This window comes from Gymnogyps californianus, chromosome 1 (genome assembly GCF_018139145.2).
Source record: "Gymnogyps californianus isolate 813 chromosome 1, ASM1813914v2, whole genome shotgun sequence".
Lineage (NCBI taxonomy): Eukaryota > Metazoa > Chordata > Aves > Accipitriformes > Cathartidae > Gymnogyps > Gymnogyps californianus.
Genome location: NC_059471.1, coordinates 47,394,688 through 47,421,621, shown reverse-complemented (window position 1 = coordinate 47,421,621; position 26,934 = coordinate 47,394,688). Strand labels below are relative to the sequence as shown.

The following is a 26,934-nucleotide window of genomic DNA, read 5'->3' as shown; positions in this document are numbered from 1 at the left end:
CAACAGCCAGAGATTTACTTTCTGGCCTCTAGCATTCATTTTATTTCCTTTCTGGTGGTACAACATTTTTTCCATAGCCAAAACCCAAAACGTTGTTTTAAAGAGAGAGATTAAATTCGCCTTCATTTTAAAATGAAAGCCACATAGGAACTCCCAAAGAGCAAGTAGCAAGAGCAGCCTACAGTGCTCAGGCAGCATAGACAAGGGGTATCTGAGAGCTACGTCCTTCTGCTGAATGGCCTCTGAATGGCATCAAGAAGAAGTGATTAGGCAGCTGGTGAATCCCCGAGCCCGTGCCTCACAACAGGAGCCAGTGAAGGCGTCACTCTGCAGGGCTCATCAACAGTAAAATCCTGAGCAGGGGGGACCTGTTTTCACCCTTTCTGAAAGTAGTATGTTTTAAGGACCATGGGTTTGAATTTAGGCACCCAGAATCCCACGCTTCTTTACTCTTGGTTTTAGGCAAATTTCACTCTATATTCCCCTAAATCATGTAAAACCACCTGGAAAATCCTTCTTAAAAGCTAAAGATCCAGCCTTGTTTCTCAAAGAGGAAACTCTTCAAGGCAAACTCGAACAGACTTCACTGTTGCAGAAGTGGACGCTGAGAGTGGATAGCCTGGCTTGGCACCACCTGGCAGCTTCCAGTCACTTCTACCTCAGAACAAGAAAAAAAAAATAATCAGTGTTTTGTATCTATTTGTGCAGGTGTAAACAATGACCTTCAAGTTAGGTTTTCATGGCACAAAGCCACACATCCAAACATACCCAAATTATTAGAAACAATACAACTGCATTAGTTACTTATTGCTTATCAGCTGGGCTAATCAGCCAAGAAGACAAGAATTTCACTGTTCACACCCTCACCTGCTCCTCGCTCTTTCTGCACAACATGCTGCTGGGAAACACGCACAGATCCAAAATATAGGCAACTTATGCACTTTAAGCCAAAAATAAGGTAACTTTATTTGGCTTTATGACTCAAACAATATGTATCTCACATTGAAAAGACTTAGTTGGCTCAGTTTAGTACTCTTGACTAGTTTATCCTGTCCTGTATCAGTTTCTTTCAAGCTCTCATCAAAGAACTTTTCATTTTTGTGATAATGTTTCGTATTTTCACTATTAATCATCTAAAGGTTTCTGAGATTTCAAGAGCAGGTAGCGAAGTGGCTGAAGCATTTCACAAATAAAGTCCTAATCCTGGGAGATCACTCATGGTTAGGTTCTCGACTTTTAACCTGTACTTTTAACCATCCTTTCTCTGTAGATTGACTAACAGCAGTGGCCAGACACCCATCTCCTGCCTGCCTGTTTGATCCTTAAGCCACAGTGCCTCCGCAGAGGCATGCCAGGCATCCCAGGAAGTTTTTTATCTGTTTCATCCTGGCTCCAGCCCTACTGCAAAAGCACCCTCCATGCTACACCGACTATGGTGTTAGGTAGCCTGGACCTTTTAAACATTTGTTACCTCCTGCAGTCACATTATATTTCTCAGCTCCCTTTAGCTGCAGCAGATTGTTACCCCTCCAGCTCCCTCCTCCTCGCTCTCTGCGGTCTCTCTCTCTCTCTCAGCACTACAGAATTAAATATTTTCCATGCCCCTGAAGAGTTGGTAACATCATCCCATAAATTTCAACTAAACCTCAGGCACTACTAGATCACAAATATTTTTTGAAGTATTCGTTCACTGACTAGGCATCCAACTTCAGCAGGAATCTGCTAAACAAATAAGTTTAACCTCCTTACACAGAAAACATATTCCTTTTAGCAGCTTATCCAGAAAAATAAGCTCCTTTACAAGCTATTTTTGGTTGAGAGAAAATATATTCATCCCAACAGAGCTTGTTCTCTAACAGGTCACTTTCCAGTTACATACACTTTTTTGAAGCAGTGGAAGTCATGCCTTTGAAAGGGTTCCTGCTTTATCCCAGATTCATTTAAGAGTTTCACATGTCAACTGTAAGATGCATTTCCTTGCTTTTGATTTCTCTTTCATGCATTTACCCTTTCTGCTCTTTGTATTATCTATTCACATTTTTTCAATAAAAATCAACATAAAAATAAAGCTAAGAAAGATAAGTAACAGGGAATCACTGCATACCTGTGCAGTTCACTGGCTGCACGATAAACTCACTCAACAAATTTCAGGCTCCAGTGGCTCTCTTTAAAGCTCAAACCCCAATAATTTTACATTTCTCTTGTGAAAATTCTCTGAGCATCCTCCTACTTAAGTGGCAGGTCTATCGTGCCAGGACTAAAAGCACCTCCTCGCAGTGGATGTCCACTCACTCCAGCTTATGATAATTAACGGTACTGTCCATTATGTTGCTAATTGGTTCTTTTTTTACTTGACATTAAATCATTTTTTCTGAAGTTTACTAAAGTGTTGTGTTTTAACACGTGAATACTCAATCTTTATCAAGCATACTTTATTCAAACCTGTCCTTTCCCACCTAAGCATACGTTATCATCAAAGCCACTAGGCCTTGTCTACGCTGCAATGTCACCACAGATTAGTTTGCTCCCTTTATTTGCAGCGACTTACCTATATCAAATTGAAATGCATCCGTGCAAGTCTGCTATGTCGGCCTAAGATACTTTCCTTGTTAATCATTGCATCCACAACTTTACGCTTGTTTGAATTAGCTCCTCAGCATTCTAAGCATTTATCATGTGGCACAATGTTAAATCACTCAGGTCTATAATTTTCAGCATGCTGTGGCACGTTTACAAGAAACTACAGGAATCCTGGGACTGAGGTCAAGCGAGCCGACTCCTACGAGCCTCCTGTCCCGTCCGCACCACTTCCCAGCTGCTCTCCGGCAGCCGGGAAAGCGCAACACCAAGGCTCCATGGTTTGGAGAGTCATCGGTGCAAGCCGGGTGGCAGACGCGAATTTTCATCCGTGGATTTGGCCCCTCGGTTTCCATGGATCAGGACAGGATCTTCCATCAGGCATCGTTAGGCAAGCACCACCATGTGCGGCGCTTGCAGGGCTTGGGGGCTTATCGCAGTCCTCATTTCCTTGTTGCCCTCGAAGCTGCAGGCGCGTGGGCTGTGAAAATCCCACCTGAGCCGACAGGCAACGCTTTGGGCCAAGAAGCGAGGGGTTTCAGCCGAGCCGCCTGCGCAGCGGGAGGGCAGCGTGGGAGCCGAAGGGAGATGCCAGGCGCGAGACCGCTGCCGGGTACGGGCTGCTGCAGCCAGATGCGAGGCAGTGGGGAAGGGGGGCTCATGCCCCGGGAGTTTCCCCTGGAACACGTTCTTATTTGCTGTATCGTATTTTGGACTAGGAAAAAAAGGGACATGGGGAAAAGCGCCGAGGAAGACTCGGGGGAATTAACAGGATTAAAACGGCCGGCTTATTTAATTCAACACAATGTAACCTGAGTGAGGGTCAGGTTTATAAGGGGAAAGCAGAGCCCTTGTAACCATGTCGGCCTCCTCCTGCAAGGGCCCTTCACCAAGCGCTCCCCACGGCGCTGTGTTTCCCCTCAAGAAGGCCGCGCGTAGGCCAAAAACTCGGCGGGCCCCCCAGGCCACCTTCCCCGGGGCCGCGGGCCGGCGAGGCCCGGCCTGGCCTGGCCCCGGCGGGCACGGCGAGCCCCCGCCTGCCCCGAGGCCGAGCCTTCTGCGGTGGGGGCCGGCGGCGGGGGGACGCGCGGGGGGCAGCAGCCGCCCGGCGGCGGGCAGAGCCGTGAGGGGGCCGCGGCTCCCGCCCGCCCTCCAGGGGAGCGCTGCAAAAGCGCGCGCCGCCTTCCCTCCGCCGGGCGGCGGCTTGGCCTCGCCGGCTTGCCGTAGCGGGGCTGGCGGGGGGCCGCTGCCGCCGCCGCCGTTACCGCCTGCCTGCCTGCCTGCCTGCCTTTGGGACTTCCGTGCTGGCGGGGCCGGGCCGGGCCGCCGCGATGGCGCAGCACGGGCCGAGCGTCACGCTGTCCCTCACGCTGCCCATCACCTGCCACATCTGCCTGGGGAAGGTAACGGCGCCGCCGCTGCCCTTCCCCCTCAGCCCCCGCCTGGGGGCGGCCCGGTGGTGGGTACGGGAAGGGGGGGAGGTCCGGACCGGCCCGCTCCGGCTGGCGGCTGTTCGGGGGGCCCAGCCGTGGCCCGCAGCCCTGACCCAACCGGGTTTGTCTCTTTTAAGGGGCTGCGGCTCCGCACTGGGAAGAAAGTTGGGGTGTGGGGTCCCCTCTCCAAGGGGGGGAGGGCGGGGAATGTTTCTTCTCCTCGGGGTGGGGAGGGGTCCTGCCTCGCGGAGGAGGAGATCCCGTCCCCCGAGGGGGCCAGTCCCGGCTGCGGGCGAGGTTTGTTGCCACCGCTGGGGTGGTGGGAACCGTGTGCCCCCCCCGCCCCCCCGGCGGGAGCCTCCCGGGGGCTGTTAGAGGGGGCTGGGGGCCCCAGTCGCCGAGGTCGCCCCCGCGCCGAAACGTGGGTGTATGGCTCCCAGGCTGAAGGCTTTGAGGTTTGTTTTTTCTTCCGGTATCAGTAGGATAATCTGTTTTAAAGTACTAGGTGAGTTTGTGTTTGAGCGTGGTGCTGTGTCGTAGAGGACATGTGAAACAAAGAGGGGATGTATAACCAAGTGGATTTAACAAGTATTGAGCAAAACTGCAGCCATCTGGAGAAAAAGTTTTCCGTTTCCTCTTTCTGACCCTTTCTCAGTCCCTTTCTCCTCTCCCTTGGGAAGCGGAGGGCTCTTGCTAGGCTGTTCTTCTCTAAAAGCCCCAGAGCTAATTTCATAGCTGTCACTAATTGCTTCTCAAATTCTTTGCTCGTTCCCCGCTACTCTTTTTTTTTTTTCTTGTTTCCTTGCTCTGCAAAACAAAACAAACCTCTTAAAGCACAACAGTAATTACAAGGGAAGACATAGCCTTTTATGTTTGTACTCTGGCATTTACTGTCCGGTTTCTTTCTACCTCACCTGGCCTTTACTCCAAGACCTTTTCTGCTGGAGTGATAACAAAAGAATAGGCGCGTTTGATGTATAAAGTAGGTGTAGTGCTGGTAGTGAAAGCAGTCAGACATCTCCCTTTTCTCAACTCTCTTAACTCTAACAGAGAGTGATGCTTTTAGCAACCATGTTTACTCATTTCTTGGCTTTTCTGTGGAAGCTGAGCAAGACTTCCTGGCTGTGGTCCTGTTACCTCTCCTTTTCAATTTATCTGTTTAATGAAAATGGAGGAGAACACAAATTTACTGTGTTTGTAATGCAGAGTGGATGCTCTTGAAAAAGAGGAGAGCGAAATCAAACTGACAATGTATTTGCTATTTGTATCTGATCCTAGTGACTTTCTAATCTAAACACTTGATAGATTCTTTAGGTATTCACTCATATTTTGCTATAAAGCCACTGGGTTATTTCAAGCCACTGTTTCATACTTCCACTTCTTTTCTGGAGTTGGTCAGGAATTGGTGTTCCTGAGTTTGTACTGGAAGAGATGGCCACACTCTTCTTACTTGGTATCTTGCACTGAGGTAATATATTAACATTATATAAGTGAATCTACTGGTGATATCTGTAATAAAGGTATTTGAATGCTTTCCTTTTTAGATGTGTGAAGCTGTTTAAATTTTGCCAAAGTTGACAGCTCTGACTGTCCTTTTTTTTAATACATATCTTTGTCTCTAGCTTAGGACTTCATTGAAAAACTTCATCAGAAAAAGCTCTTCTCAAGAGTAAGGTTAGAGGAAGAACAAGTTATTTAGTTTAAATTAAGGGAAAAATCTTGCTGGTTTTGTCCTATCTCGTAGGGGGGAGCAGAAAGTGTCATGGAGGGTTGACATATTCTAATACTTCTGTGGTTTGTAGCATAGGCTTCAAATTGAGTAGGAGGCCCACCTTACAATCAGAATGTACCTCTTGCTATCTCTGCAAAATTTGCAAAAGACTGACTGCAAAATAGAAACTGTTCACTGTGCATAGTGGTAAGGGGATAAAAAGAGATGTTGAAGAGAAACTCATTCAATAATGTCGACCACTCATTGTTTTTAATGAAGCAGAAATCTTAGGGGGGGATGTTAGCCCATTTTGTTAGTGTGAACAGTATCATAAAGTATAATGGCAAGACAGGCAAATAACCATTTATAATAAGAGTTAATCGCTTGGATAAATTTCATGTTTGTTACCTGAATGTTCTTTTAACACAGTCTGGGCTATCTTCTAACATATCTGTATTCATAATTAGTGAGCAGATCAGAAGCCATCTGCATCAGGCTGTTACGTTTACTCGTCCTAGAATGACTGAAGGTCTCTCCTGTTGGTTTTGGTGTTGACAGTTTGCTTGGGCTCGGACACACAATTCTGTGTGTTGAAACCCCCTAGGATGTCTGGGGATTCATTCACTGGTATCAGTGTGCCTGCTTTTCCATGCGCCTGCTCCTCCATTAATGCTGCTTGAAGGTCCAGAAGTGCCTTCAAAGTGTCATAGATGTGTACCGGATTTGATTTTCATCTGCATAGGAATCGCATTATGTGTGGGGGAAGAATGAGGAAATTGCTCAAAATCACCTAGCTGATCAAGCCTTCTCAAATAAGCTGTAGTCTTTCTAGACATTGTGGTCGATTAAGGAACTGAAACTGTGCTGTAATTCAAGTGAAATGCTTCTTTAGTAATGCGCATGTCGTGATCCCCCACCTCCCGGGCTTGTCACAGTCGGTGGCTCAGGGACTCGGTGAAGGGCAGTGGCACCCCCAGCCATTGTGTGACATCTCAATAGCGGCTTCTGCTGTTGTCGCATGGATTGCTTTGTGTGGATCCTGAGCCAACGAAAGTATAAACCTCAGCCCTGAAATGAAACTTGTAAAGGTGTGTAAATCAGAAGCACTGTACCCTGGAGAGTAATAAATGTGACTTACTATTTTGCTAGAGATATAGAGTAATCATTCACTTGCAAGAAGTGCGCTTCCATGTCAGGTTTGGGGTAACTGAGGGTCTCTTGCTCCCCAGGGGGGAGACCTGCACTCCTGAAATGTCTTTTCCTGTTTGGATTATTTTTTGTTACTCTGCTCTGTATCCTATCATCACCATCCATATAACTATTCTCAGGCTGCTTCTGAGTAAGAAAGAAGTACAGCAAGAGAAAAAGTTGGGGTTTTTTTCTTCTAGCTGCTGGTGGGAAAGCTGGAGAAAGCTCTTTTTCTGGTAAAGAAAAGCAGTAAATAACAAGATTTTTTTTTTTAATAATTGAAATTGTAATATTTAAACGTTTCCAAAGTATTGGTGTGCTAATGCTTGCATTAATCACAAAAAAGCCTCCTTAATTAGAGGTGAAAGTGTGCAGACACTTGGAGAAATCACTTAGTCTCTCTCTATTCACACCTTCAGTAACTTGAGTTTCTGTTTGTGTATAGATAAATCCTTTGGCTCCCAGGACTGTCATATTGGAGATTTTAAAAATATTGTAAATCCTGTAATGTGACAGAGGCATAGATAGTAAATTGGAGAAGAAGCTGACACATCTGGGCCTTAATTCAGATCCATGTGTATTTCAGTGGTAAAACGCTTGATTTTTAGCTTGTGCAACACTGATTGTATGGGTATGATTACTACAGGACACATCTGATCTGTTTTCCCAAGTGGTTATTGGCTGTCCTTTCCAGTTGCTTGCTTCTCTCTGCCAACGTTTCATTTTTCCTTTTTAGTTTGACTACTTTACTAATAGAATGAAAGAGGAAAGTCTTGGAGATGATGAGAACTTCTTTTAGAGTTGAAAGGATTCTCTTGAACATGGGTTTTAAGTGCAACACGGTGGGATCTAAAGTAATAGATGCTGATACTTCTGTGTCTCAAAACACATTTCTTGGGCAAAGACAGGGGTGGAGGAAAAACAAATAATTATTTCTGAGACCCCTAACACAGATACTAATGTTAAGTCTTCAGAGATTTGAGACTGTATTACAGTAAGCTGTAACAGAAGCTGCAATAAGGCATAGCTATAGGGGACAGTCTTTTTCTTCCGTATCATATTTGGTCTCTCTATGCACACTTACTTTCAAACAGGGTTTATAGTTAAATGACGAGAGAATAATGCATTGTCATTAATATTTTCTGAAATTTTGTTTACCCTGCTGTTTTGGAAGGGGAGGGAAAGCTTCTTGAAAGGATCTGTGTCTGATTGGAATATTTAATCCTTCAGTTAGCTGCCCCATTCTTGGGTAATGACTTATTTAGTAGCAATGCATATCTAGCAGGAGGCTTGAATTAGTGATTGCTGGTTCATGTTTCTGCTCTGTGGTTTTGGCCCTAAGCCTTTTTAAAGCTGATTTCCACGAAGCTGATTATGTGCAGGCTAGAGTTAATCTGTAACACTATCCGTTTCAGTGACACCTCTTCCAAGGCAAAGTGTTGGTTGTTGCCAGGAGTAATCCCTCATTCCCTCACTTTCGGAAATCGGTTAATGTGTGTCTTTTGGTCTCCTTCTACCTAGGAGGGCGAATGCGTTTCACTGGAGTGGTTGGCTGCAGTTCTTGGAGGTTGTGGGGTGAAGGAAACATGCTTGCCACACTGTGTATTAACGAGCTCTTGGAATCAAGGACCTTAGTTTTGCAAAAATGGTTATAGCTTTGGTGCCTTCAATAATAGGGAAGTTTGGTGTTGTGAGTCAGGAGGTTACTCCTAGCTAGCCCTGTGAAACAACAGCGTCTCTTTCCTGCAAGACCAGACTTGCACTGGGAGATGGAGTAGTGTATTTTCATATTCAGTTACCTGAAAGAGTTTTAAAGTATTCATAGTGTCTTTCTGTTTGCTTTATTTTCTTTTTTTTTTTTTTTACCCTTGATACTAAAAGGTCCGTCACCCAGTCATCTGTGTCAACAACCATGTCTTCTGTTCCATTTGTATTGAAGTGTGGCTGAAGAACAATAATCAGTGTCCAGCTTGCAGGATTCCCATCACGCCTGAAAATCCTTGCAAGGAAATTATAGGTAAGGACAACTTTAGGCTTTGAAATAACTTTCTGGTATTTACTGCTGGAGGAGATTCTTTTGAGTCCAAAGATGTCTGGATATTTTTTCCTCTGTGTGTTTTTTACCAGCGTCTAAGGAAGATCTGACTTTAAATCTTTCAGGAAGCATACATAGTAGCTACAAGGCAAAAATTCCAAAGATGATGTGTATATTAGTGGCTAGATTATTCAAAGGCAGCAAGTACCCTGTGGCTCTAATAGTTGTTTTTTGAATCTTGGTTGGACTGTGCCTTTAACTGAAAAAAATGCATATCACTTGAAGTACTCTACCTATGCATTGCAACCTGTTGACCTAGGAGAATAGCATTTAGCTGAGAAATAGTATACTTAAATCCAGAATCTTGAATGAGTATGTGGTCTTTTTGTTTGGTTGGTTGGTTTAGTTTGTTTTGTTCACCATTTCCTCCCTTTTGCTTTATTTTTAAGAAAATGTCTCTTAGCACAGAGATAAGGCAAAGCTACAACACCTGAATGTGGATCTGAACTCCCCCAGAGCTAGAAAATACTGCGATCTTTATTTCACATAAAATGTCAGCTCTGCTATTCAGTTCTGAGAGAAAAAATATATCTGAACAATCTCACTTTAGAAATTTACACTATCTTGTACTAATTGAATGTATGCTTGATTTCCCCCCCCCACCCCCTTAGCTCTGTTTTAATAGTATGATCTTAAATAAGATAGGATTCTGTCAAGGAAAATACAAAGTTGAAAAATTCAGAAGTTGTCTTCCTGCTGTGAGGCAGGATTTTGACTTCTAAACATCACTAACAGATACTCCTGTTTAACCAGTTCTGAAAATGAAAGGACTTTAAATCTCCCATGGTCATAGATTGGTCCAATATGAGCTGTATTTGCAGTTGATAATATGAAAAGTGCTATAAGGGGGATTACTACTATTGAATTGACTGAAAAAGAAGCAATATTAGTGTTTCTTTCATCCTGTGCTGCTTTAGGAGGAACGAGTGAAAGTGATCCTATATTTAGTCCAACAGTCAGAAAACATCTACGTAAAACAAGGCTTGAATTGCTCCACAAAGAATATGAGGTAAGGACATGGGGAGTGTTGTGACTTTCCAGATGCACTGCAACTGTTAAATTACTGCATACAACTGGTCTTTTTGCTTTGAGTCCTGTTGTTTTTAATTTGAGTAAAGGTTTATACTGGTTCTACATGAAACTTAGCTGCATTAAAATCCCACCTTCTGGCTAAGGTTACAAGAGAGCATTTGCGGGTGCTTGAAGTGGTCCTGCTGAAGTCATGGTGATACTCTTTCTATGCTACAGGTAGCCAAGTACAGCCAATTCTGTACTTTTGTGGGAATTCCACCCCCAGGTGGTATGGGAGGGTTTTCTTTATGTGTATTGGGTGTTGGGGGCTTTTTGTTTTGTCTTCAATACAAATGCAAACATTTTCTGAAGTAATTCCCTGTTGCTCAGGGAGACAAAATTCCTTCTTAAAGTGTATTGCCCACTGTAACCTTCTGGCATAGGTTAATTTTTATCACTGTTGCTTTATTGTTTGCTGAAAGTGAGTGAATGCTTGGAAGTTTATCTCCACCCTCCTGCTGGAAAAATAGTCTCTTAGGAACAAGGTGAAAAAGTGTTAATAAGGAATATGCTTAGTTTGTTTTCTCAGCTGTTGTTTCCTTAGTAGCAGAAGTGTGAAGACATCACAAATTTTGCAAGGAAACCTGTCTCAGGGACGAGAATGAGAGAAAGGAAATGTACACTGTATATATCCTTACACTGGGAAAGTTAGGGCTGTCTTTTATGACAAGCTTGCCCATAGCTCAGCTTCTTTCATCCTCTATGAAAGGAGGAGTCAGGAAAGGGAGGTTTCCTGCCTTTCTATTGAATCAACTCCAAAATCACACAGATAGGCATAGAATAGCATAAATCTTTTCAAAAAACTAAATTTAAAATGGTTGTTCTCATGCTGGGTGGAGGGGGGAGCTTGATTATTCATGCAAATATGCCTTGGATTTATGTAAATGCCGTATATGGCCTCCTTTAGTAATCTGACCTTGAGCAACTCAAGTATTTAAGTTGGTGAACGGTGTAGAAGACATGTTTTCAGGATAAATTATTTGTTTTATCCCTTTAACAGCAGGCTTTTGAATGTTTTTGCTTCTCTGTGGCTTCAGACCAATACAGCTAAGAGCTTTGTTCTTTGCATTTTGAGAGTCTTTCCTAAGATGATGTTACTTTCGTGTAGCTGGAGCAGCCTCTTCCATGCAGTGTTCTGTCCATTTTGAATCTTGAGACTTTCAGCATCTGAAGATGTGATGTTTCAGAATGATAAGAGAGAAACATTCTCAAATAACAGCAAATGAGTCAGCAGAGGACGACCTTAAGAACACTCTTGGTACAGGAAATCCTTCCACAGAGTGCCCTAATAATAGATTCATGTTGCTGAAAGCTTTGAAGCTTTTGGTCTGCCCACCAGTTTGTTCAGGGCCCTTTATGTAGTCAAGGGATTCCCTTCACTAAAACCTTCACTATGCTTGAGTGTGCAGGTTGATTAAAATCCTGCCTAGAGCACAATACATAAGCATACTTAGATATATGTGTAAGTGAAGACATGCATCTGGGCTTGCCAGAACCAGTGTTTCTAAAGCGCTGTGGGAACTTACCAGTATTATTTAATTAATCTCACACATTATTTTAATTCCTGTGAATTTCTGACACCTTTAGGATGAAATAGAATCCCTGCAAAAAGAAGTGGAAGATCTGAGAGGTAAAAATCTCAGTTTACAGACACAGCTGAAATCTCTTCTGGATCCTACGGCATCAGCTTTGTCTTGCCAAAATGAGGAAGCTAGCCAGTCAGCAAATGAAGCAAGTACCAGTGGCCCAGAAACCCCAGAGGAATGGAGCAAAAAGCTGAAAGCTGCCAATGATATATACGAAAAAGTGATGGATAATGTGGAAAAGCTAAAGGAGGTAATAAATACATTTCTTCAGCTATCTTGTGGTGTAACTGTTTCGTGTTAGTTAAACAGGAGTGAGAGCTAGCATGACCTCTGGGTGCTTCATAGATCCAGAAGAAAGAGGAAAAAATTGAATTCCAGTGGCTGTTGGTGTATCACAGTATTTCCATATAGCCTTTGCAAGTGTCAAATGTTATTGCTTGTTCTAGTGAGTCTTGTATGTGACTCTTCTTCAACTCCTCTGTCACTCTATGACTGGGTAATTGGATTATAGTAGCACTTGTCACCAGTATTGATGACCAGATTTTTCAGACTTGCAATAATCTATATAATATATCTATTTTACAACATTCAGTAGCCAAACACAGTACAGTTGGCTGAGGCAGATTTTGCACTATTGCCCTCCCTGCTAGCCGATATTTTTGGTGCAATTTGCTGAGACAAAGTAACTTGACCCTTTGACCGAAAATAGACAAGCTTCAGCATTTTATGACCAGAAGATCCTTTACTGGAAACCTGCGGCTTTTTTATACATCTTGAATGTAATATAAAAGAAAACCTGATACTGCAGAAGGAGGGATGCAGGAGATAGTCATGTGAAAACACATCTAAATAAAAATATCTTGCAAAATCTACCTGCGGGCACAAGAAGAATCACCTCAAACATTGAAGAAGAATGAAATTTCAAGATTAATTTGAAAGGCAAGGTGGAAAGAACTGAACTTGCGTTTATTCCAAATGTTGCCTTTATTTCTTTTGTTAACAATCCTGGGTTGCTTCCTGCAAAACCAAAGCGTTATATGTTTAGGACTCTTTTTTTCCTTTGTAAGCATTAATAGTGTTTACACTTTTCCTGTGCTACAGACTCAGAGGCCCACATTATACTGTTCTACCATTCTGTTGTTAATGGGACGCTTGCCTCTGTGTAGTCTAAAGCAAATTCTGGCCCTGATTGGACTGTGTGATAAACACTAGAAGGAATAAACTGAGTTTCCAAAATTAGCTTTTTCAATAGCTTAGCTAGACTCAGACTTCCAACTTTGCAGGCTGGGACACATCCTGTGCCCTCCTAAGAGGATCTCAGGAGCTTCAGAGTCACTTGTAGTCAGCAAAAGGGGATTCGCAGCAAGAAGTTCTTGTCTGCCTAATTTTTTTGGTTTGGGGTTTTTTTTTTTTTCTGTAAAGTTAAACTGTACTGCCTCTTTTTTTTTGTGGTGACTAAGGTCTTTAACTTTTTCCCTAAGTAAGTAAAAAGAAGAATATAGCAGAGACTGAGAGGGGTGTATTTGGGTTTTTTTTCCATATAACTTGAGCCTTAGCAAGAAAAGGATTTTAAGTTTATGGAGTATCTGAATTTGGTTAAGGGTTAGATACGAATAGAGGTTTAGATGGGCTTTAGGGACCAAGTCTTAAACTGTGATCATAGAATCATTTAGGTTGAAAAAGACCTTAAAGATCATAGAGTCCAACACTTTCTTCCCATCTGTTCCCTGTTCAACAGCTGCTCAGTCCCAGAAGTACCTAAAAGTCACTTGGCTCTTCTTTTAGACCTTGTTTCACTTCTGAGTGTGCACTGACCAACCCCAGTCTGAACAGCAAGACCTCTTTCCCACATACACTCAATCTGGAACCAGAAACCTTCTTATCCCCTACAGTACCTGACCCAGGAGCTTCAACCACCCATCGCTTCCCAGTGAGACAGAGTCCCTCAGAAAAAGTGGTTGCTATCACTTTCTTTTTAAAACCAGACTGAGTCAGAAAATAGCAGCCACCTTTGTCATTTAATGTCCTAGAGCAGAGACTCCCAAAGTAGGCATGATTACTTTGAGTGGAGCCATAACGAGTATGGAAGTGGTGATACAAACCCAGTAGCAGAAATACTAGACAAAGTACACTCATTAATAATGCAGTTACATGAACTCATTAGTCTAGACGTTGTGCTGCAAGTGGGGATCCCTTGCAGATTACTGGCTTGGAGGGTAGAGCACTCGCTGGAAGAACGACACCAAAGAGGTTCAGTCGTGCCTTGCCATGTGCCAGGTGAATGCCCTACCCACCAACTCTACGCAAGTCATGCAGTTTCCTATTTGATTGTGTGGCTGGGGGAACTGTGTCTCTGGAAAGAGAGAAAGGTCTTGGCCATGTTGTCAGATGGTTTGATGCTCCTTTGGAAGTGAGGTGTCCTGGATTCTTACTCATTGCTTTCAGAATAGTTCTTTGTGCTTTTATTTTTTAAATACCAAATAGTTGACACTCAGGCACCCAAGCCCTTGGCTCACCCTTCCCATTCCTTCTTTACTAGAAGTCTCTACTTACTCTTTCTGCCCCTAGGAAGAGGTGGGGGGGAGGTGTTTATTTTTTTTCTGCTCTATTCCCCCAACCCCCCACTGTCTTAGCCTCACCTGGAGAGGTTGCTGGGTATGTTTATATAAGCATTTAGAGTTTTCTGCCTCTCTTCTTGCACTTTTTGATGCTTCTGAAAAAGTACAGTTCACTCCTGAGCCCAGCTGCATAGCTCCTTCTTCAGATCTAACTCTAGATCATACTTTTATTATGCGGTGGAAGCATCATCTAATTGAGGCTATGAATTACGAGTCCTGGACTGGTGGTGCTGTTTTCAGCATACAGAGATTGAGGAGACTATGAAGTGCAAAGAGTATTTTCTACTTGTTAGGATAGTGGCATTCATTGTTCTGAAACACGGTGGCAGGAAAACTTCTCTTTATATGCAGTATCTTGTTAACAAGGGTGTCTGCTGAACTGAGAAGAAGGAATTGACCTCAGTTCAAGGAGTAAGAAGGGTTGTGAATCAGAACTCTTAATCGCAACATCCTGGAAGAAAGTGAAGAAAGACTGCAAATAGCTTGTCATAATAGATTTATATCCACAGGATAACTATGCTTTAAAAACAAGCCAAAAAAACCCAAAGTAATCTTACTCTAATTTGGAATGGGGGAAGCTGTTCAACATTAGTTTTGCTGATACCTGCACATTGTAATGTTAATGTACTTAATGTATTTAGTCATGTGGAAAAAAAAAACATGGAATTGCCATTAGTACATCTCCTTAATGACTTTCTGTGCTAACTAACATAGCTGTGTTTATTTCCCTAGGTAGGACACTTGCGATGTATTTTGGGAATATAAATAAAAAATGTCTGTTCGCTATTCAGTTTTGCAAGCCATTTCCCATGGTGATTTTTAAGTGGTGTCCCTGTCTGAAGGCTGTTTCCTGTCTTCACATTTCTAGTTCTGTCTCTTTAAAAAGGAGAAACAGCTTGTCCTATAAATATTGGAAGTCATTTCTGGTTTACTGTATACTTATTTTTTTCCTTTTCTTTTCCTTAGGCAAATAAGAAACTGAGCATGGAAAACAGTAGCCTTTTAAGAGAGAATTTGCGACTAAAAGCTGAAGTTGATAGTAGATCACCCCAAAAGTATGTGAATATTTTAAAAGCTACCATATTTTATTTATAGACTGTTTAACTGTTGTAGGACTTTAACCTAAAACTGTGGTGGTATACGTGGTGTTGCATATGTGTCTTCAGGTAGACTTCGGAGTTTTTATCCTCATAGACTGGGGTGACAGATGCAGCTTACAGAGTAGCAGCAAGTGGGTGACAAATGCAACTTACAGAATAGCAGCAAGTCTACAGTGAAGGAATATGACATGACTACAAGTGCTGTTCCTTGCATTATCTGGCCAATATTGAAGGACTGGATTTATTAGTTGAATTCTACAGTTAACTTATTTTTGTGATTGGGAAATTTCTAAATCTGGTATACAGTCAAAGCAGAAGGTCTGTTACTGAGTGCAGATGTTCTGGTTGTTTGTATTTGGTTTTGTTTTGTTCTTCCTTTTGCTGCCTTCAGGGTTTATTCTGTGGACTTAGGGTCCCTATTCAAGGCAAGTCCCTGATAGCTTTGTGTCTGGGCAAGATATATAGAGTCAAGCTTCTGCAGCATGAGAACATCACTCCCAGAACTGACACCTGTGTTTAATACTCTGTCTTAAACAGTTAAAACATCAACAACGATGACCTCAAAAAGCAGAAACTTTGCCATACTGATTACAGCTGTGTGCTAAGGTACCTCTCCTTGGAAGTACTTTGTGAAGCAACATGTTTGTATTTTTAAAGTTGTATTCCTTTCTTTCATTGGTTTTCTGCCTTTTTTCTCTCATTGGTTTAGAACTTAGAAAGCTAAGAGCAGCATTGGCCAAAGGTTCATACAGTGCTTTTGAGGAAGGGGGTTGGGGGGCCACCTGTGTAATGTGAGAAGAGAGCTCTCTGGAATTTGTTCTAGTTCACAACTCACTTGCTGGAAGATGAAATTCGTCCTTATAGGGAGCTTGCTTGCCAGACTGCTTGTCATTCAAGACGACAGGAAAGAAGATGCATGGTCCTTGTGCTATGCTGTTAAATGCATAAAAGTACATTCTGCCCTGAAGTCCCCTAATAAGGGAGACAGAGCCCTGTTTAAGGTCTTGGCAATGGACAGGGCTTTAATGGCATGGAATATCTTTTCCCATAAGATTTCAGAGTGAGTTGGCAAGGATGGCAAACTTGAAAAGTAAATAGATGTAACTAAATAAATCCTATAAAAGAAGAGCTAGAAGAGACCAGATCATCTAACTTGATTTTTACTTTACTGATGTCAGGTAAACTCCCCAGTGGAGAGAATTTTCATTTCTTCTAGCTTGTGCACGCTTTACCATCCTGTTGGTCGGAAAAATTAGATATCAGAGGGGGAGGGTGTGAAGAACTAGTCTTTGTTGCAAGCTGATTATTTTCCTATCTTTTGCCAATGTGGCCTAAAACAATAGCCAGTCACTTTCTTCTTTAGAAGCACAGATATAGCCAAATGTTACTAGAAATTGGACAGTGTCAAGGTCTGTTTTGCAACCCAGATGCCAGCTAGGTTGGCCTGTCCGTGTCTCTACTATTAAACTTTTTTTTAGTCTCCAGAACAAATAGTCACGTCCTACCTGCCTGTTGGGACTGATCTTTGGCCCATGCTAATTCTAGAACTGTGCATGGGAATTGAGCACATGAGTTGACTCAGGCTTAAACTGGGCCAGGAATAGTTCAGACACTTCAGGAGTGTAGACAATTTCATGTCTGTACCCTTCTTTTGCTATCTTCAGCTTTGGTTTTACTTTGAGCGCAGTGGTGTACTACAAGAATTTAAATGTATGCAAAGAAAGATTTGTCCTGGAAGAAACCTTTCCACACCTTAAATTTAGCAATTTTGATTCACCCTACCTATACCCATTCAGTCCTAGTCATGTCTTCTAGACTGAATTTGTCCAGTTCTTCTAGATAAGTGTGACTTAAGAGAAGTAAACTTCTGATTTACTTGGTTTTGCTGTACTCTCAGGGCTCTCCAGTGTCTATGGTTTTTTTGAAGCAATAATGCTTAGAACTGGGTACTAGATTCCAAATGAAGCCTCAGTAGCATGAAGTAGAGCAGAAAAACTGTCTTGTGTCTTGCTTCAACATCTTATATTGATATCTTGCAGTACCCTTTTTGTTGCATCGTTTTACCTGGCACTTCTAGCGTGAATGGCCAGTACCAGTTCTGCTAAATAGCTACTTAGAAAGTTACCTTCCTACCTCATTTTGCATTTGTGCTGCTAATGTCCCCTTCCAAAGTGTGGGACTTTACCCATTTATTGGCTTTCTTCAGGTGGATGTTTTGATGCACATGTCAAACTTAAAACAATTCTTTTCAATTCCAGTCATGTCCTTCAGGTGGTAGGAAGTCTCTCCTGTTTTAGTGTTGGTAGCAGATTTTATAGATTAACTTTCACCCTTGTAGTCATTAGTCTGGTCAATATTTAGACCAGACCTAACATCAAGACATTTTTTAAATGTTCTTCCAGTTCTGATGGCAAACTTTAATAATATCTGAAAGGTCTTTCAACTAGGCTTCACACTGAACAGGGGTTGCAATAACTGTTTTCTTACCTTGCTTATGAAATCAGAATTGAAGGCATAAGCATCAGAGCCCGACAATGTCACTATAATTAAACTTTTCTGTGCAGGTACACTGATTTGCCAGTACAGTTGTTTCAGTGTACTTTATTCAGAATTGTTCAGAAGGTAATTTTTGGAAAAACTTTATGAATGGCTCTCTAGTGCAATTTAAAATAGCTACTGGATTGGATCTTCGTAATTTAGTGTCACCACCATTGTTTCATTTGTCATATATTTCTTAGCTTCAGATTGTCAGGTATGGATTCATGCTTAAACAACTGGCTAGGTAACTAACTAAAACTTGTATCAAATTATTTTTTAAAGAGTTTGTCAGTATTCAGTCCCCTTATCCCAAATGTAGTTCATTTTGTGCATAATGACACTGGGGCTAAATATCACAACCTAAATTATTTTAGTAGGCTTTGCTTTATAGCAAAGGAAACACTGATGGCAGGTGAATGATCCCTTTGTAACACAGACTCTACCTCTGACATCACAGGAAAAATATAATTAGCCTTCTTCAGTGGTCAATAAAAAACTTTCCTTTTATCATAGTCTTGAGTTGTCTTTTCTTTGTTCGTATCCATTACAACCTGCTGAAAAATGTCATGTATGTCAATAAAATTGACATTGCAGCCATGTCAGGGATTTTTACACAATTTTTTAATTGATGATGCTGATTGATTAGATTTTTTTTCCCCCCCCCCCCTCTGAAACATTTTTCAGAGTAGACCTTCACCAGAATACCATACCATCATATAGATGGGACATAGGTCTGAAAAGCAAGTAGAGGTAAGTTGCTTGCTCTGATTCTTACCAAAGACCTGCGTTGGTTTCCCATTTCTCAGGCAAATCAGACTGATTGTTTGGTCGTTGTTGCTTGCTCTTTGTTTGCCCTTTCTCTTGAGGGGTTTGCAGTGACTTCCATTTTCCTGATACAGAACAGGAAAACTTCTAAAACTTAAGTTTTGCAGGATGATAAAGCCCTATTAGTTCCAGCTCTACTTAAAATAGAAAACTGTTACATCTATTGGCAAGGCACAATGGATCTAAAAGCATTTTTGGCAAAGGGATGTTTGCTTTTTACCTGAAGGAAAATAACTAGCAAGTCCATCTACTCCAGGGTATAGTGTATTTTATGAATGGTTAGATTCAAATTAGCTTGAACCAGACTTCTAGGCTTCCTAGGAGTCTTTTCCCTAAATATTTAATTTCTTCTGCCAGTTAAAATCCCAATCTGAAAAACTATCTGTAACATGCAGAAAATTGTTGCATTATCTCTTTTCTCTTGTTTTGTGAGTTGTTTTATTGTTGTTGTTTTGGGGTTTTTTTTTCCCTTTCTCCAGTTCTACTGTTTATCTTGTCTAGATTTGTGACTTCAGGTACCTGCACACTGAAATCTAAAGCTGTTGACTTTTTAGGTCATTCTGTACAACATTCAATTTTTATCTAACTCAAATATTTCTGCTCATGCTGGACTGTTTAATTCAGTTTGCATTTCACTGAGCCTACAAATAGGCTTCTAGTAACCTGTGTCCGGGGTGCAGAGGGTAAGAACGCTGCTATCTTCCTTGATAGAAAACTGAGCTTCCTTCTCAGCTCCCTGCAAGCTTGCTGTCCCAGAGGAGTGGCCATCTTTAAAGACCAGCTGCAGTGTGGCGTTAAAAGTAAATAGGAGAAAATGCTATTTAGTAGCCTTCAAAACAACTTTGAGTTCTTGAGTCATAGCACTAAATCCTGAGGAAGCACCCACTCCAGGCATGAGGATCTAAACCTTAAGCAGATGGGTAAGGACATTCAGATCTCACTGCTTGGTTTTATGAGTTTTCCGGTGGTTTTTTTTGTAGTAATTCTGACGTAATCATTTCTGGTTTATGCTATTCACCGACCTCGGGTATAATCTGGCTTTCCTATGTGGAAGACCAGTGCTGCTTCACTGAAAGATGTTAAAATGCTTGGAGAGGCTTTGCACATTTGTCTGAATTCACCCAATTCCCTAAGTGAAAGGAGAAGCTCTTTTCAAAGAATGTCCCTTGGCTGTTCTTCTGTTCAAATCCTGCTGCTCTACAGTCATCCAACAAACAGTAAAGCTTAGCCTTACTCATGTGATGTGAAGGAATTGGATTTCCCTGATGCTCAGGAGAGATTTCATGAGGAAGGCCATGTGTCTTCAGATTGGTTTGTACTCTGTGAACTGTGTAATGGAGGGGATTTACTGCCCAGTATTTGCTTTAACTGAAAATAATTTGTTCCTTTACAAGCTTAGAAAATCAGCTATAGCAAGTGTTTCTATTACTTCCTTCAAGAAGGAGCCGTTGTATGCTTTCTTTTGTCAGCCAGCCTGGTCTGCAGAACGGAAAGCAGCAGCAGGCTATAGCGAGGACTACTTCTTCAGTGGAACCAAGTTCCACTACTGATTCATTTTTTTCTGGCTTCAGATCTTAAATAGAGCAACATGCTTGAAGTATATCTCTTGACTTTTTTTGCTTGCTAGGAAAAGGCCTTCATCTGACAGTAACTGTTTGTTTTTTCTTCTTAAACATGCCTGTGGAAATATGACACACTTTTAAGGCAATTGTATGTAACCTGGGATATTGTCAAGATGTTGCTGCAGATCACCTTTCATAGTTGATGTAGAGGATGGTTGCAGAACTCATTCTCATCCAGCTGCATCTGGTACATGATATCACAGGAGGGCTGTAGAAACTACTAGGGCTTTCAGCTGTTTTGTTCTTGGATTTCCTACCTTGTCCCATCTAACTGCAGAACCCAAGTGAAAAATGTGTATCTAAATAATGGGACTGGGTTTGGTTGTGCATTCTGGCATTGCCCTGATCTCGAACTGTGACAAGCCCTGACTGTACATTGTCATTTCCCACTTCTCACCCTTTGTTTCCTTTGGAGGATGGATCATGCTCGTGTATCTGAGCTGCAGGGCAGTCCCCAGTCTGGGCCATCAGGTGATTAGAACTGGAGAGGCATCTTCCGTGGCATCCTTGCAGCCCCAGTCTTCTGTAAATGGTTATATAGGAAAGCTGCTGCAGCTGCTTCATATCCACAAAGAGAAATGTTTGTATGCAGTTGTGTGACTTTTAAACTGAGTTGATATGAGTTAAGGTCTCAACTAGACAGATATGCTACAGTCAGTGGTCACTGATGTGTGAAAATAAAACCCTAAAGCTGAATTTGCAGAACTCAGATAAGAGAAGAAACAACTGAAGAAATTTGTTCTCTTGTAGGTGGGAGACTATTAAACTTCCCAAACAGTTTCTAAATGGACTTCTTCAGGAGTACTCAAACATAACTGAGGGAGTTGTGGAATAACGTGAGAGAGGGTTACTCAGACATTATAGCTATAATGTTAGTTACTCTTGCTCACTGTAGGTGAGAGCTGACTGCAACTTTCTGATTGGTGTCAAGTTAGAATCATGCTGGGACAAGAAGGTGGTCTCTGACTGAGGAAAGGTCCTGAAATGCGGGGTTCAAGTGCTCATCTAGACATCCGGTGTCACCTCAGACACTATAACATAACCAGTACACCTGCCTGGGGCTGGCAGCTGTGATACAGGACCTATAGGACACCTGTATCCTTCCAGAGTGATAGCTGGAGGCCAGCAGTCATGTAAAAGACCTTAGGCCATCTAAAATGTCACTAGGTATCTGTGTTGAAGGATCCAAATCCCACCTGAAATGTCTTCCTATTCACTTCATGAGTAACCACTAGTTTCTCTGGGCTTTCCGTTTTCTATGGAAAGGAAGTACTTGAAACAAATGCAGTGAGATACAAACTCATTGTTTAAGTGATACAACTAGAGAACAAGACCCTAACACTAAAAAGACTTTGTCCATGTGTGAGGATATGAAAAGTGCTCTTTACCACATGTATACTGAATACCTTAACTTCTACTGAAGAATGTGTCAACTTGTTACCAAGTATGAAATGGTTCAAATGCTTCTGGAAAAATAATTTATCTAGAGCGTCAGGCCAAACTTTAATTTATTTTCATGTAACTGTGCTGCATTCTGTTATTACTATCATCAGACTATAACTTCATGGCTATGGCACAGCTCACTGTATGTCTGAAGGGAAAAGAAGAAATCTCTTAGGAGAGTGATTTGGTTTTGGGGAGATGGGGAGGGTTCTGGCTTCTTTAACCAAAATATGCATGTATTTTAAACTGTTTGCTGACCTGCCAGATCAGTCACTAAAACACCTATGTCATGCTCTGGTCTGGAGTAACTGGTTTAAATATGTGCATTGTAATATGGCTGTCTTAAAAATCCATGTCCTTGAAAATTTGGGAAATAAATGCATGCAAGTCTTAAAGCAGGAACAGAAAGCAACTACTGTTCTGGTGCTTAACTGCAGAGGTAACTGGTTGTAGGCAGCATGTCATATGCTCGATTTCTGAAAACCAAAATTCCCAAGCACATCCCTCTACGACAATTAACATATTGGTGATGCTGTTTGGCTTTGAACAACATACTATATTTTTGTTTAACCTGAGGACACTTGTTAGAAAAGTTGCACTTGAGAATGTAGTGCTTCTTCCTCAAGCAAATCTCAGGCTGTCACTAATGCTATTTGCATTAAATAAACATATTACACTATTCTTCCATTAAAAAGGAATTGCCAGGTATGCATATAAATGTAAACGTTTAATTTTTATGTCAAAGTGTCTGTTACAGCAGACCCCCAAAAATCTTGCTTATTTTACGTAAGCATTTTTCCCCATCTCTTGCTTGGCTATTAAGCTAAATTCTATTTTTGTATCATTTTTATATCCTTTATTGAGCAGTGTAGGGTTTGCTCCTGTAAGGCTGTGTGAACAGGTCTGTTAGAGCAAGGCAATATAAATACTTCTGGATCACCCTAGGAAGCAGGAAGGGTCTTGCTTGGGCCCTGCTATGCTACAGTGGCTCCTTCAGTATTTTAAACCAAAATCTGAGTTCCTTTTACTGAAGGAGGGAATAAGCCAAAATGTGTTGTATATGAGGATGCTTATTTCATTGTAACCCCCTTCACCTGAAAATATAATTGAAACATTCCTGAGCTGTCTGTGATTCTGCTTTTATCTAGTTTCATAGGGGAGAGGGAGGAAGTCTTGTTGGCCTTTTCTCCCATTTCCCTCTTGCATGCAACCAGAAATGGAGAAACTGCTATAATCAATTGAGAAAAATTGTTACCCATAGACTAAGCAAATGAAAAATGGTCTGTCTTCATTTTTATGAAGACAAAGGTAACTGGGTAGAGGTAATGCAGAGTTGGGGAAGTCCTTGCCTCGATAGAGTTCCAATCCAGCCAGCTTCTTTTAGGGGCAAAAAATCTTACGAAGTGAACACTCCTATTCTAAATATAAAAGTACTACCTTGCCATTTCATGTCTACAAAGCAGTGAGTGGCACATACCAAAACTGTGTGGAGCTTAGGCTGATCTGATTTAAAAAGTGGTCTAGTAGCAGTTCTGTGAAAGAACTGACTTAGACTGTTGCGTGAATCTTCCCCACCACTGAACCATCTACACCAAAATCTTCGAAGTCCTTTAAACGTACAGAAGCAGTTGAACGGTGGCGTATGTCAGTAGATCTGGTCGCTCGTGCCCAATTTGTTTGGGGCTTGTGATACCCCTTATTGCTTTCCCAGACTGCCCGCTTAACTGTATTGCAGTTGTCAGCATGGAGCAGTTTCCTACTGCTTTGGGCTCAGGAACTGAAGAAACAAAATGCGGTTCGGTTCTTTGCTGGAAATGATAGATTCATGGATATTTTGCCAGCATAGTTGCAGGCCGCAGATAGACCACCTTAAGACCTCACTGGTCTAAGGGTTGCGGTGGGAGCATTTTGCAAAGGGGTGAGGGGATGGAATGGGGAAAATGGAATGGGTATTCCCTGTGACTCTGGAAGATGCTGAAGGAGGGACAGACAGACAGACAAAGAAACAGGGTGGAAGTTCCAGGCAGCGTTTGTGCTGGAAGAGTGCATATAAACTTGTGCTGTAACATGGAGCTGCAAGATGGAAAGTGGAGGTTAGTGTAAACCCACATACAAAATTGTCATTTCTTTGTGATAGAAAACCTTATGTGTCAGCGTTGTAGGGTGGCTGCAGGTCCTTCCCTCCTTCCTAATAATACCAGAACTTTAATTGTTTTTTCTTTCTGTAAATTGAAAGCCTCGAAAGGAGCAGGGAATTCCCTGGTGCCCACCTGTCAGTGACAGGTTAGAATTAGTCAGGGCATATAGCTGAAACCTTCACCTGCCCTCTGGGGAAGGTCAGTCTTGAAAGCTGGTGGAGGATGGGGGGAAGGCAAGTCTGTATCTTGGCAGTTGAAAATATGCTCAAGCTGGAAGCCCCACAAACACGCAACTTTCACAAACCACAAGTGGCAGGTTTTTTTGTATTGGTGTCAAGGAAGAAATTAGGTTGTTCTGGTTGTAAAGCTCAAAAAAACAAGTAGCTCTGAAGTGGAAGTACCATCCACACAATGGCCGAGGAAAAGCTGTATATCTAACGGGAACATAATTGAAATGGTCTATATAAGTATTTAAACCACCTCAAAGGACTATTGCAATTTCTGAATTTCATATTGGCATTTTATATTTGACAAGGTGACATTGTGTAAGAAATGTATTGTAAAACACTGCTGTACTGTAGGAAAATGATTGAATGTAAATATTTCAAGATGTGGACCACTGTTCAAATGTTATCATAAATCTTTGCCATTGTTTTAGGGGATAATTCTTCATGCATATTTGAGTTGAATTGATAGAACCAGCACCTGGAAGGGTAATCTGCTTGTTATTGCCTTACTACCACCAATAGTTTAATTTTGCCTTTTCAGGTATTCACCTCCACCTGTACATTATGTATGATTTTTTTTTTCTCATAACTAGCAGAGAAAAGTTGACTGTTGTTTTCAAATTAACACAATGTTTAACAGCTTTGTTCGTTCTTGAAATGAGCTCACAAAGCACCACGAGAATGTCTTTTTTCAGCTTAATATTTTCTTTCTTTCTTACTTCCTGCAGGTTTGGTAGGTTTACAGTAGCTGCACTTCAGTCCAAAGTAGAACAAAGTGAACGTGAAATGAACCGTCTAAAAAAGGCACTGGAAAGAAGTGATAAATACATAGAAGAAATGGAGTGTCAGCTTTTACAGCTGAAAAATGCAGGCGGAGGAACCCAGACAGTGAGTGCTGTTAGTGAGAGAGCGCTTTCCACAGATGCTAAAGGAGCTGAGAGCAGTGAAGACACAACATGTTTGAAAACCCAAGTTGAGGAGAAAAAAGCTTTGACTACCAGTCAAAGTCCTGACAGTCTTGAACAGCTGACAAGTGGTGGAACTTGTTTAAGCTCTTCTAGTCAAGACAGTTCAAATGGCTCAAATACCCAGTGTGCCCCAAAGAAAGAACTATTTCCAGGATGTCATGGGGTTCTCCTGGATGAAAATACTACAAATATGGATGCCTGCTTAGAAGAGCAGTGGAATAAAATTGAGGAATGTACCCCATATAAGGATGACGAACTTTATGATCTTCCACCACCGTGCACTCCTTTTCTGTCTCTCAGTCGCCTTCAGTTGAACACTCCTGATGGAAAAGAAAATGCAAGGAAACCATCAACATTCCTGAGAAAACTGAAATTTGAAGAGTTTTGTGACACTTCAGATGATTGCAGCAAAGATTCTCCAGAACACAGCACAAGCAGCTGTAATAGCGAAAAGAAGCTAAACTGTTTTACTACAGAAAAATCAGGTTTTTGGGGGACCTGCCCAACAAATTTTGCTGAGAACTTAGATTTTGATGAATCAGAGCAAAATTCAGTAGCTGGTCAGTCAGATGAGACATCAGCAAAGTCCAGTGATAAAACAAGTTCTTGCTTACCTAAAAAGTTACATACTCTCTGCTCTTCTGAAATGAATCGCACAAGAACCTCCAGTGAGGCATCTATGGATGCTGCCTACCTCGATAAAATTTCCGAGTTGGACTCAATGATGTCTGAATCGGACAACAGCAAGAGTCCATGCTATAATTTCAAGTCCTCTGATCTTGATAATTCTTCAAAGTCAACAGAGTGCTCTAAGCTTCTGAATGAAACTGAGAAGAAACTGGAAGAGATGAATGAGGAACAGAGTATGAAGTGTCCAGAGAGAAGCGATCTAGCAGTTGACAGAACTGGCTGGAAGCCTGCTATGTTTTCCATCCTCTCCCCATCTGAGCTAGATATGAATGACCACTTTCCACTGTTTGCAGGCCAAAACGTAGTGGCTAGTGATATCAAACCTCCAAACTGTTTGTTTCAAAGAGACTTTTCCCAGAGTTTACTATTCAGTAACTCACAAAGGTTGTTTGAGGAACAAAAGTTCGGTTCCTGCTTTTTAAAGATGTCATCTGACCTGCACAATCAGTTTAATCCTCCTTGGGTGTCTTCCTTTATAGCTGAAAGGAAAAATAAAAATGTCAGTCAGTCAACCAAGAGGAAAATTCAAAGCAGCCTTTCCAGTGCTAGTCCGTCGAAAACTACCAAAAACTGACTCTGCTTGGAAATCGAACGTGACTCAAAGTTGTCAGCCTGCAAATGTTTAATATTTACAGGTGAACTTAATTTTTAATGACTTCCATGCAATCTGATCCTGTCTTTTTCGACTGTGTGAAAACTGAACGTTCCCTTGCCCATTACAAGCTCTTTCCTAGGGAGGAACCATTCCAGATTCTTTTCTTTGACTGGGCATTTTGTTTACTTGGGGGGGTTGGGTTTTGGGGTGGGTTTTTTTAAGTTTTCAGGTTACATGATCTTCCAGTTGTGAGCACAGCTAATGGCTCCCTTGAACAGAACAGTTTTAAGTGGTCTTGTCAGATCAGTCATTTATGTAAGAATTTGTTTTAAAGGTTACGTTTCCCATTCGTAAAGATTACATTTTGTGCGTGTAAGGCAGCTACTGGCTATATATCCTATGGATTCATGAAATTGCTATAAAACAATGTCAGTTTTGCCATAAAACTTGCCTCCCAGAGGAAATGTTGCTGCTTGGACTGTTTCATAGCACTGTACTGTACTGAAACT

General features: G+C 41.7%; 1 protein-coding gene across 1 annotated transcript; it reads left to right on the top strand.

Moving 5' to 3' along the window:
* The first annotated feature begins 3,905 nt into the window (after positions 1 to 3,905).
* OBI1 (ORC ubiquitin ligase 1) lies at positions 3,906 to 26,610 on the top strand. The gene is made up of 6 exons (XM_050907535.1): positions 3,906 to 3,980; positions 8,791 to 8,926; positions 9,922 to 10,013; positions 11,663 to 11,911; positions 15,246 to 15,334; positions 24,901 to 26,610. Exons 1-6 carry the CDS (start codon positions 3,909 to 3,911, stop codon positions 26,402 to 26,404), a joined length of 2,142 nt encoding a protein of 713 aa, XP_050763492.1. The 5' UTR covers positions 3,906 to 3,908; the 3' UTR covers positions 26,405 to 26,610.
* The last annotated feature ends 324 nt before the right edge of the window (positions 26,611 to 26,934 follow it).

What these genes read in the sequence shown, in the direction of transcription:
- OBI1 (XM_050907535.1), top strand. Translation starts at nt 3,909, where the DNA reads ATGGCGCAGCACGGGCCGAGCGTCACGCTGTCCCTCACGCTGCCCATC. An exon ending in GCCACATCTGCCTGGGGAAG is followed by an intron (nt 3,981 to 8,790) that starts GTAACGGCGCCG and finishes TGATACTAAAAG; the next exon opens with GTCCGTCACCCAGTCATCTG. An exon ending in ATGTGGAAAAGCTAAAGGAG is followed by an intron (nt 11,912 to 15,245) that starts GTAATAAATACA and finishes TCTTTTCCTTAG; the next exon opens with GCAAATAAGAAACTGAGCAT.